Below are 12636 nucleotides of genomic sequence, written 5' to 3'. Positions count from 1 at the left end.
AGTCATGGAAATTATTTGTTGCATGTGCAGAAAAGAGAAAGGCGCCACTCAGTGGAGCATGTAAATTTATTGACACGTATTAGAATTAAGAAATTACATGGAGGTGGAGGCCAGCCTGGGACAAACGCTGCGGACCTGGAAGGACCCCGATCTGATAGACGCTTAACACCTCCATGTAGTTTCTTAATTATAATGTGTCAATAAAATTATTTACATGCTCCACTGAGTGGCGCCTTTCTCTCTTTTCTGCCTGTTCGTGGGACTGTTGCTTCGGCCTAACAAAGAGCTGCCCTCGATGTAAGCGCCGCATCTGTGCAATCCATACCAGTCCCGCTGCACCTTATCCATCATGACTGCCTGAACTGAAGCTTTATCCCCAAGCAGGGAGCGCCCATCAAATCTTTTTCTTTCTCCAGTATATTCGAATATAGTTGATGATAGGGGTAAATTACAATAGTTAACAAAATATTTCATATTCTACTGTACACTACAAAGCTTGTCATTTATTTTAGTAAAGATATGCTGGGTGTAACATGGATTTTCTTCTTATTTAACATGTATACATAGACATTTCATGAAACATTAGGTCATAAATATTTGAAGTTCTGGAAAAGTCATGGGAAAGTCATGGAATTTTATTGGTAAAAATGTGTATGAACCCTGCTTATGTACATGTTTTTTTTTTTTTTCTTTCGTTTTTTAATTTTTAATACATTTTTATAAAGATTTAAAAAAAAAATGTCACGTTGTCATTTTGGGGTATTGTTTTTAGAATTTTGAGGTAGCTAATGAATTTAATCTCTTTTGGAGTAAGGCTGTAAGATAGCAAAATGTGGAAAAAGCGGAGCAATGTAAATACTTTCTGGATGCACTGTATTTTGATTGGCTCTGTGCATTTTGTATACTATCTGTGCAGTCTAATGTTGCACTTGCTTCAGAACAGAACAGCATAAAATGTTCGGCGGTAGTGAAGAAGTTTAAAAAACAAAAACACTTCTGTTTTTTTTTTTTTTTATAATGCTTTTCTATGGTGGAAAATTTTGAGGAAGTCATTAGCTTCCTGTCTAATAATTGCCTATTTGTTGCCGGGTTAGATTGCCACAATTAGATTTTTATTAAATGCTTAGAACTGCAAATTTTTGTTTGGTTTTGGTGTGGAGTCGAGATTTATTTTTTATTTTTATTCCCATATATTTATGAATCCAGAAGAGGAAATTGTGGCACAGTGGACAAACTGGCAAACACATAGTGATACAGTGGCAGTGCTTTTGTAGCTTTTGGCAGTAATCTAGACTTTATTACAATTTTCAGTATTCTTAATGTCTATATAATTATTAACATGTCGTCCTACTAACTGTGCCCATATGTAGATGGGTCCAGCTGATTGATGATGCTTAGCTGCCAGGTCCGTGTGCCATGTGTCTGCAAAATACAGGACATCTAGCAGGTGTCGGGTCCACATTGCAGTGCTCACTAGATTTGTAACCTTTCACTTAAAGACAATTTCTTGTATATGAACACATTTAGGCCTCATTCACACAGGCACAGAAGCCTGCCCGTACAGAGAGAATAGGACGTGTTTTTGCATGTGGAGGTGCATGCAGGCAGTTTGTTAGTGAATGGAGATCCATTGGCTATATGGACTCACCCACGCCCTCCAAGTTTGATAGCCTTGAATGCTACCAGTATGCATTCATGCTGTCCTAGTCCTTGGCTCCTGTTGTGAATGAGGCTTTAGCAAGCACATGATGGATTTTTTTTTCTGGACTGGAGGATCCCCAATGAAATGTAGATAATTTGCAATAAGTTTTTTTTTTTACTGGAACATATTTTACAATTAATTTTGACTGCATGCTATAGTGTTTGCTCCAGTGCTTTATGCCATTATGTGATATGTGTTGTATGTATCATACATGAATCTCCCATCAGTGGTGTATTTAGATTTTGTGCTCCCCCAGGCCTGACTAAACTTGTGCACCCCCTAATTTACATATGACCCACCCCGTCCTGTAAAGGCCATGCCCTTTACTGTTTACAACCCGCCCTGTCATATGTGAACCACAGACCACAAGTCTATCAGTGCCTATCAGCATAGCCTCATCAGTTCCCATACGTTCAGCCTCATCAGTGCCCATCTGTGCAGCCTCATCACTGACTGCTTTATGGGGTTGCCAGACTGATTTGCCTCCTGGACTCTGCCCTCTGGCCCAATTCACCCCATAAGACTGGCACTATATTAAAAGTGTAGCGCAAGCTGACTGAGACCCTTTTCGTGCGGGACCCGGGAGGAGGCTGTTTTTTTTTTTTTTTTGTGCAGGGTGCAGCTTTTTTGCTGCCCCCTTGCAAAGTGCTGCCCTAGGCCTGGGCCTTGTTGGCCTAGGCCAAGATACAGCGCTGTCTCCCATAGAGAGACATCCATTTTCTGATTTTCAGTGTATGCCTAACACAGCCCTAGATACTTAACATACTTTAAACGATATTATTTTTAAATCTAGAGTGTTTTAAACTACTTTCTTTATCGTACATCACGGGACACAGAGCAGCCATAATAATTACTATGTGGGTTATGCCCCACCTATAGGATGAATGGACACTCTCAGATCACTCAAACAGGAAGTCCTCTCCTATATAACCCCTCCTACACAGGAAGTACCTCAATTTTATTGCTAGTGTCTGTAAGGTGGTGGTTACTGATGTGATACATTTGCTCTTGGAGCATACTTAGAGGTCTGGATGGCTCTGTTAAGACACAGGGACTTCAATTGGATCCATTCGAAAATGCTTTCAGCCAAAATGTATTGTACCCGAGCCTCATTGATTAGGAGAGAAGATTCCTTGAGGTTTGAGGTTTGTCTAACGCGGCCTTTTAGCGCTGGATCCTGCGTAATGGAACCCTTGCTTGCTTACATAAACACGTTTGCATTAACTCATGTTGTATAAATACATGCTTGCCTATTGCATGGGCACGTGTTTGCATGAACACGTGTTTTCATGTTTGCCTGAACACGTATTTGCATAAATGCATATTTGCATAAAAGCATGTTGCATAAACGCATGCTTGCTTATTGCGTGGATGCATGTATGCGTGGATGCATGTTTGCATGGGCATGTGTTTGCATAAACGCATGCGTAAATGCTTACGTAAATGCATGCTTCTATAAACGCATATTGCATAAACGTATTTTGGCATATTTTCATTTGAACTGCATACGTATGTGCTTATTTGCCCTGGACTGCATACGTACAGTATGTGCTTATTTGCCCTGGACTGCATACGTACAGTATGTGCTTATTTGCCTTGAACTGCATACATGTGTGCTTATTTAGCTTGAAATGCATACATATATGCTTATTTGCCTTGAACTGCATACATACAGTATCTCACAAAAGTGAGTACAACCCTCACATTTTTGAAAATATTTTATTCACGTGACAACACTGAAGAAATTACACTTTGCTACAATATAAAGTAGTGAGTCTACAGCTTGTATAACAGTTTAAATTTGCTGTCCCCTCAACATAACTTGAAACACAGCCATTAATGTCTAAACCGCTGGCAACAAAAGTGAGTACACCCCTAAGTGAAAATGTCCAAATTGGGCCCAAAGTGTCAATATTTTGCGTGGCCACCATTATTTTCCAGCACTCCCTTAACCCCCTTGGGAATGGAGTTCATCAGAGCTTCACAGGTTGCCACTGGAATCCTCTTCCACTCCTCCATTACGTCATCACGGAGCTGGTGGATGTTAGAGACCTTGTGCTCCTCCACTTTCTGTTTTGAGGATGCCCCACGATTTCTTAATAGGGTTTAGGACTGGAGACATGCTTGGCCAGTCGATCACATTTACCCTCAGCTTCTTTAGCAAGACAGTGATCGTCTTGTTTGTGGTTGTTATCATGTTGGAAAACTGCCCTGCGGCCCATTCCCTGAAGAGAGGGGATCATGCTCTGCTTCAGTATGTCACAGTACATGTTGGCATTCATGGTTCCCTCAATGAACTGTAGCTCACCAGTGCCAGCAGCACTCATGCAGCCCCAGACCATGACACTCCCACCACCATGCTTGACTGTAGGCAAGACACACTTGTCTTTGTACTCCTCACCTGGTTGCCACCACACACGCTTAACACCATCTGAGCAAAATAATTTTATCTTTGTCTCATCAGACCACAGGACATGGTTCCAGTAATCCATGTCCTTAGTCTGCTTGTCTTCAGCAAACTGTTTACTGGCTTTCTTGTGCATCATCTTTAGAAGAGGCTTCCTTCTGGGACGACAGCATGGCTTCCTTCTGGGACGATGTGCGGCGTATGGTCTGGGCACTGACAAGCTGACCCTCCATCCCTCCAACCTCTGCAGCAATGCTGGCAGCACTCATACGTCTATATCCCAAAGGCAACCTCTGGATATGACGCTGAGCACATGCACTCAACTCCAGGAGGCGTCCAAGTTAACTATTTTTTTCATTGGATCCACCAGTTAATTATTCAAGCCTAAGGCTTGAAAGGGCACGGTCCCCACCCCATATTGGTGAGATCGCTCGCTCACTAGGCATCTTGGACCATCCGCCATCAGGTGTCAGTGGCTCAGGTGTATAAGGCCACTGCATGGTCTTCGGTTCATACATTCACAGAATTTTACCAAATGGATATCAAAGCCACAGAGGATACTGCTTTGGCCACAGTGTGTTACGGGCAGCAGAATAAATCCTTATCAGGTGGCAGTTTCTGTGATTGTGTCTCCCTCCCCTCAAAGGTATTGCTTTAAGAAATCCCACATAGTAATTATTATGACTGCTCTGTGTCCCATGATGTACAATAAAGAAAATTAGATTTTTCCTACAGTTTACCTGTAAAATCCTTTTCTTGGAGTACATCACGGGACACAGAGGTCCCTCCCCTCTTTTTTGGAGGTCTTCATTGCTTTGCTACAAAACGGAGGTACTTCGTGTATAGGAGGGGCTATATAGGGGAGGACTTTCTGTTTGATTGATCTGCCAGTGTCCATTCACCTAAAGCATGGCTTTTATGCATTTTTATGTTTTAATGTGCATTTAAATTTACCAATTAGGTGAAGGTTTATGGTAGATGGGGCCAAACTATTCTGCCACTATATCTTTTTGGTGGTGGGCACTGAGGCTGGTGTAAGAACTTGTACAAGCATGAAGAATAATTTCATCACCATGCTATCAATCTTTGGGCAGCATAGCCGCCAACTTATTTTTTACTGGCTTACCTATATTATGCAGGGTCTTTGGGTAATTGGATTCAGAACATGCTTTATGTGGATCTAATTTATGCACAAAAACCTGTTATCCAAGTGTGTTGGTAATCAAAAGTATGAGCTGGCAACCTGGATAACTTGTCTGTATGAAAGTCAACTGACGTAACTCCCCACTCTTTCAAGTAATGTCTTTTTCACTTGTACTAGATTTTATAGGCTCCAGCACTGACTTTTTTTTTTTTTTTCCCCACAGATCACCTGGTGGCCCATGGGCGCATGGCAGAGAAGGAAGCACGCAAGAAGTTTAAGCAAATTGTTGCCGCGGTTCATTTTTGTCACTGCAGGAACATTGTGCACCGAGATCTGAAGGCTGAAAATTTGTTGCTCGATGCAAATCTTAACATTAAGATTGCAGGTAAGCTGATAAAAAAGGCAAATTGAAAATCTGTACATTTTAGAAATAATCCCTCAAATCTGTGTATTTACGAATGTCGGGTGCTTTTTAGATTGGTAATGTGGCTGCTATTGCAGTGTATCCTAAGTTTTTGTCATTTGCCATATTTCAGCAGTACAATCTCCTGTGCTATCACTTGGGTGGTCATTGATAAGCCCTGAGCTATCACTTGGGTGGTCATTGATAGCCCATACCATTATTCAAATGATTGGTTGTCTACGTCTTCACATTGGAATGATAATGACCAAAATCAAGTTGTCCAAGTTTTAATAATTTATATTTTATTAGTCTGATCATATATTAAGGCTGGGTTCATATATGTGAGGCTACAGGTTCTTGCCTGGGGTCCGGTGCGTGTCTGTTCATGGGTTGATGTGCGATTCTGGTCCAAATTTTTGTCTGAATTTGCACCTGACCCAGACACGCACAGGACCCTACTGCAATCCGCTTCCCGGCAGCCCCGGACCTGTGTGAACCGGCTTTATTGAGAGCCGGTCACACTCGCATGACATGCGAATTGGATGCAGGGAAACTGCAACCAATTTGCATATATGTGAACCCAGCCTAAGGGATTTTCTCTGAATTAGTCTTTTGCATAAATATGCAAGGTTCATGTGGAAAATCTTGAGGCTCCAAAAAGTAATAGGTTACAAATGGCCTAGTTAAAGGCCTGATTTGAATTGCTTTAAAATGTTGTAGGGGTAGGTAAAAGTGGCAGTTCATGCAGGGAAACCCACAAACCTCTTGCAACTGAAGGAATTTCGCTTGGTCAAAAATTTCACAAAGTCAATGTCAAAGACTGGCGGCACCTACAGTGGATATAAAAAGTCTACACACCCCTGTTAAAATGTCAGGGTTCTGTGATGTAAAATGACGAGACAAAGATAAATCATTTCAGAACGTTTTCTACCTTTAATGTGACATATAAACTGTACAACTCAATTGAAAAACAAATTGGAAACTTTGTCTTGGGTAAAAATAAAATGTTTGCATAAATATGCACCCCCTTAAACGAATACTTTGTTGAAGAACCTTTTGATTTTATTACTGCACTCAGTCTTTTTGGGCATGGCACATCTTGGCAATATTTGCCCACTCTTCTTTGCAAAAACACTGCAAATCTGTAAGGTTGTGAGGGAATCTTCTGTGCACAGCCCTTTTTAGATCACCCTACAGATTTTAAATTGGATTCAGGTCTGGGCTCTGGCTGGGCCATTCCTAAAGTTTAATCTTTTTCTGGTGAAGCCATTCCTTTGTTGATTTGGATGTATGTTTTGGGTCGTTGACATGCTAAAAGATGAAGTTCCTCTTCATGTTCAGCTTTCTAGCAGACGCCTGAAGGTTTTGTGGCAATATTGACTGGTATTTGGAACTGTTCATAATTCCCTCTACCTTGACTAAGGCCCCTGTTCCAGCTGAAGAAAAACCGCCCCAAAGCATTATGATGCCACCACCATGCTTCACTCTGGGTATGGTGTTCTTTTGGTGATGTGCAGTGTTGTTTTTTTTGATCCAAATATATCTTTTGGAATTATGGCTACAAAGTTCCACCTTGGTTTCATCAGACCATAACACATTTTCCCACATGCTTTTGGGAGATTTTAGATGTGTTTTGCAAACTTTAGCCGGGCTTGGATGTTTTTCTTGATGAGAAAAGGCTTCTATCTTGCCACTACCCCATAGCCAAGACATGAAGAATACGGGAGATCGTTGTCACATGTACCACACGGCCAGTACTTGCCAGATATTCCTGCAGCTACTTTAATGTTGCTGTAGGCCTTGTGGCAGCCTCTCTAACCGGTTTTCTTCTTGTCTTTCATTTATTTTGGAGTGACCTCCAGTTCTTGGTAATGTCACTGTTGTGCCATATTTTCTCCACTTGATAAAGATGGTCTTCACTTTGTTCCATGATATATCTAATGCCTTGGAAATTATTTTGTACCCTTCTCCTGACTGATACCTTTTAACAACGAGATCACTCTGATGCTTTGGAATCTTTCTGCGGATCATGGCTTTTGCTGTAGGATGCGACTAAGAAAATGTCAGGAAAGACCTACTAGAACAGCTGAATTTTCTTTGGAGTTAATCAGAGGCACGTTAAATGAAAACAGGTGTGTACTGACTCCAATTTAGCTACATCCCCAGTTTATAAGAGGGTGTGCACACTTATGCAACCACACAATTTTAGTTTATTATTATTATCCCCCCCCCTCTGGTATAGGGGGCAACACCAGCTTCTCAAACAAACAACATACTTATTACATCTATTGACGCACAGTAGAAGCTTTTCTTGCAGATAAAGGTAATAGTGGCATATTTTCCTGTCTGCCATTAGGCAGGACATCGCTTTAAAAGTTTTTAAAATGGATTACAAGTTCACTTTAATGTAGGTTTTCCCTGTCTTGTGTAGTTGTTAAACTTGGCTATTATACACTGTATTTTTTGTGCAGTTGGTTTCATACAGCCAGGAGCTGAGGAAGACAAGGTGGAGGTGACATCCCTGCAGGAAAGGGCACTGGCTTTGGAAGGAAGCCTGAGTTTCAGCCTTTAACCTAACTGTCCTTATAGGCCACTGTGATGGTCTTTAACTTCTGTATACTTGTCAGTCTTGTCTAAAATTTACTCATGATCAGCCTTTTATCACCTGTCAATGTATAGTGACCTTGTTCAGAATTTCCTCTCGTTTCCACAAATATGAAACTTAGTCCTGTGCATGCTTAAGCTGGAGCACTTAGCCTTAGACTGATCAAAATTTGGCCAGTTTAGTAGGGACCAGCTGCATTAGTGCATGGACATTTCAGCTTGATAGAAGTCACTAGTTTGTCAATGGGACATGCGGAACAACGTTTGTCGATCAGCGCCTGTAGCTGCTAATCAGTGTATTCTGACAAGCACAAGTCTTACTGTCAGAATATGATATCCTGATGGGGAATAAAATATGTTCCTTTTTTCCATTTAGCCCACTGGCTGAATAAGAAAAAAATAAAATACCAGTCTATGACCAGCTTTAGGGCCACATGCACACTGTATTCTTTTAAATGATAAGTGCAAACAAAATAATAAATGCACATTTTTTTTTTGTAGGTAAGAGAGGGCATTTATTATTACTTCTCTTTCGTTCATTGATGGACGCAGCTCCGATGATATTATTTGTTTCAAATAAAGTATACTGCGATTTTACACTATGGGGATTATCATTATCATCATTATCATTTTGTGTTCCATTGAGCTATAAAGAGGATACAATCATACAGAGGGGGAGCTTAAGAGAAGAGCAGTTTTTCCAACTAAAGGCGAGACGCCTCTGTTGCAAGGGGGTAGTCATCTGGTGAGTGCACTCCTCGTGGGGAACACTAGAGGATTCGAGGTTCACTGCATGCTTGGAATCTTTATTGTGCTGGGATAGCACAAATGCATGGATTCATTGGTGGCACCACAAGGACCAGCAATTCCATGTGAAGATTTTTTTAAAACTACAGTGCATTCGTCTTTGAAGGGCAATTTTTATTATCACATTGACATTAAAATTATCACATTGTATAGAATTAGCACTTGCACTTTTTCTCTTACGTCCTCCGACAGTCGCCGCCACTTCATAATCTTCACTAATGGGGTAATTGACCTTTGCTCCGCAGGAGTAGCTAGGCAACAAGATTTGTTAATATCAAAGCTTTTAGCATATCACACCCCTAGGGGATGGTCCCCTCAGTCAATACCTCCCTGCTTCCTGCATTCTCAACTCAGTTTTCAATTGCCTAGCTTAGGAGTAGCTGGCTGATCCTGTGCTGGGGCTTTCAGTCTCAGCCTTCTATCCTCTTTTTGATTTTATTTTGAGTATTTTTCTCTTTCTTTTACTTAGCTGTTCTTTTTCTCAGCATTAGTTTAGTTTCTTCGGATGAAGGTGATCATGCGGAGCTGGGTCTCGGACTGGCCACCCTGGATCCCAGGGTTCAGGGCCAGGGGCTCCCCAGCCTGCCATCGCGCGTTCAGCTCAGGTTTCCCTGGCATATTGAACGACCCATCCCTGTTCGCTGCAGGGATGCTGCCTGTGAGGTGGCTACCTCACCGGACGCCATTTGCGGTTTTGCATCGCAGTTCCACTGCGTCCTGGCTGCGACACTCCCTGTCCTCAGTGCAGCGGTTTGGTCGCTGGAGAAGGCTCCCCACGCCATCCGGACTGGTAAGTGCAATTCTATGTGGGGACCTGTCTGTTTTGGGTGTCAGTCTTTGACTGTGTGACCCTGCATGTCTGTGTATGTGCTGAGCTCCCTGTCAGATTCCTGTGTGGAATAGCTGCCTTTCTGTGGGCTGCGGAGGGGGGGGCTCTCCCGCTCTGCTATGTGAGAGTATGGGGCGGACTGGGCTTAAACATGCTGTGCAGCGGCCGCTACTGCGGCCCGCCATTTTTTTGCGGCAAATTATGGTGACCGGCCCTGTGTGGTACGGCGCGGTGTTTTGGCGCCAAACGCCGCCATTTTGGCGGCGATCGATCATACAGCCACATGTCGGCGCCATTTTCTCATTGCCTAAAATGCCTCAGCCGAGCGGCCATGTTTGTGTAGCCAGGCTGCTGCCACCGATCGCTGTTCCAGAGCAAAAGGAAGTGATGCAATGACTGACCGCCCTAGTCATTGCATCACTTCCTTTTGCTCTGGAACAGCGATCGGTGGCAGCAGCCTGTGTGGTCTCTCCAGGTTTTTACCTTTCCTTTTCCTGTATTTCCTTGCTCAGTGTCCTTATCCCTGTGGCGGTCGGTACATACAGTAGTGTGCGGTGGGCTGCGCTCGCCGCGGTCTTAAAGGGGCAGTCCTTCTTTTTCAATTATTGCTGGGGCATGGATTCTCAGGATTGCAAGTTTCCTCCCACCTTGGTGGGGGGCCAAGGGACTGCTGCATCCCCCGAGGGGGCTGATCTGGCTGCTATTGTGGCGAACTTGGCTTCTCAGATGCAGATGCTAATGGCTGATCGATCCGCAAAACGGCCCAGATTGTCTATTTCCTCTGATTCAGAGGGCGATGGGGCTGCTATGGCTGGAGTGCCCTTTTCAGGGTCTCGCTCATCTCTGGACCTTGGGGGGTCTGAGGGGGAGGCTGAGGTAGAAGGGGTTGATAATTCTCCCCCTGGCTCGCCTGAAGAGCTTGCACTCAAGGATGAGTTGGTTGCTTCTATCAAGGAAACACTGCGTTTGCAGATGAACCATGTCCTCCTGTTTTGATGTCCTCTTATGGGACGCAAAGGAAACGCAAAACAGCGCAGGTTTTTCCCTGCCCTGCGGAATTTCAGCGCGCTGTTGATGAGCAATGGCGCAATTTAAAGAAGCCCTTTACTGTGCCAAGTAAGTTCAAGCTGCGTTATCCCTTTACACCCACCACTGATGAGCGTTGGTGTGTGCCGCCTCAGGTGGATCACGCGGTGGCGGTTTTGAATAAATCTACTGCGATCCCTGCTGAGGATACCCTGGTGTTCCGGGACCCTACGGACAGGAGATTGGAGTCTCTTGCCCGTCATGCTTATACGGTTGCTGGTTCTATGCTGAAGCCTATTTTTGCTTCCATTTTGGCAGCCCAGGCTATTGCGGATAGGACGCAGGTGCTCAGGCGCACCCTGGTGGCTGACTCTGCTCCACCGACAACATTGACTATGGTGGATCAAATTCATCAGGGTGTCATGTATTTGTGTGATGCGGACTTGGATTCAGTCCCTTTGGCTGCACGCCTCTCAAGTGTGGCGGTATTGAACCGTCGCCTGATATGGCTGAAATGTTGATTGGTTGACCAATCATCTCGCAAGACTTTAGCTAATTTGCCCTACGCGGGATCTCGCCTTTTTGGCGAGTCTTTGGATACTCTGATGAAGGGAATTTCCGGGGGTAAGAGCACTCTCTTACCCCAAACTCACAAGAATAAGTTTGTTCGCGGTAAGAAGAATACCTCGTTTAGGCCCTCTCAGGGGTCCTTTCGTGCCTTTCGGTCGCAATATAAGGGCAAGCCCTTCAAGGGCCAAGGCTCCCAGAAGAAGCCGTGGGCAGGTAAGCAGAAGTCCGGCCAGTCCGGGTCCGCTGCCCATACCAATTCCGCCTGAAGAGGGGCCCTCACCCGGTTCTGGGGTGGGGGGACGTTTGCTCGGTTTTCTAAAACCCTGGCTGGCCCGCATTTGGGACAGGTGGGGTCAGGAAATCGTTCGATCTGGATACAAGATCGAGTTTCTCGGCCGGCGAGCAGATTTTTTCCCTCAAATCTTCAGCTGTCTCCGGAGCGCTTGCAGGATCTGCACCTGGCGGTGCGGGACCAGCGGGCCCAGGGAGTGGTGGTTCCGGTGCCTCATCGGGACAGATTTCGGGGGTTCTATTCCAATCTGTTCACTGTGCCCAGAAAGGAGGGCAAGGTACGTCCGATTTTGGACTTAAAAGCTCTGAACTGCTTTGTGCGGGTTCGCAAGTTCCTCATGGAATCCCTGTGCTCGGTGGTGGCTGCCCTGGTTCCGGGGGAATTCATGGCCTCCATCGACTTGAAGGATGCGTACCTTCACATCCCCATTTTCGAGGGTCACCAGAGGTACCTTCGATTCGCCATTGCGGAGGATCATTACCAATTCGTGGCATTACCCTTTGGTCTCGCTTCGGCTCCGCGGGTTTTCACCAAGGTGCTTGCGCCGGTCCTGGCTTTATTGAGAGCCCAGGGCATCTCTGTCTTGGGATATCTGGACGATATCTTGATTCGGTCTGCGACCAGTCAGGGCCTGGTGAACGACCTGTCCATCACAATGCAGACTCTGCAGGAGTTCGGTTGGACGATAAATTTTCCAAAGTCAACGCTGTGTCCGTCGGTTCGTCTTCCCTACCTGGGGATGATCCTAGACTCTGTTCAAGCGAAGGTCTTCCTGCCGGAAGACAAGCTCCGGACACTTTAGGACGAAGTCAGGTCCCTCAGGGACAATCAGTGCTCGTCCCTCTGGACATG

The 12636-nt window shown here is 44.5% G+C and overlaps 1 protein-coding gene across 2 annotated transcripts in view; it reads left to right on the top strand.

Annotated features, from left to right (window-relative positions):
* SIK3 (SIK family kinase 3) overlaps positions 1-12636 on the top strand; it is a 390005-nt gene that overhangs the window by 183820 nt on the left and 193549 nt on the right. For both annotated transcript variants that reach the window (XM_082274215.1, XM_082274214.1), the window contains exon 4: positions 5477-5638. In XM_082274215.1, coding sequence (XP_082130341.1) covers positions 5477-5638 — 162 coding nt within the window. The remainder of the gene's footprint in view (positions 1-5476; positions 5639-12636) is intronic.

The sequence above is a fragment of the Pelophylax lessonae genome, assembly GCF_965119305.1.
Source record: "Pelophylax lessonae genome assembly, chromosome: 12".
NCBI lineage: Eukaryota > Metazoa > Chordata > Amphibia > Anura > Ranidae > Pelophylax > Pelophylax lessonae.
The sequence above is the reverse complement of the archived record's forward strand: the minus strand, read 5'-3'. Positions and strand labels throughout refer to the sequence as shown.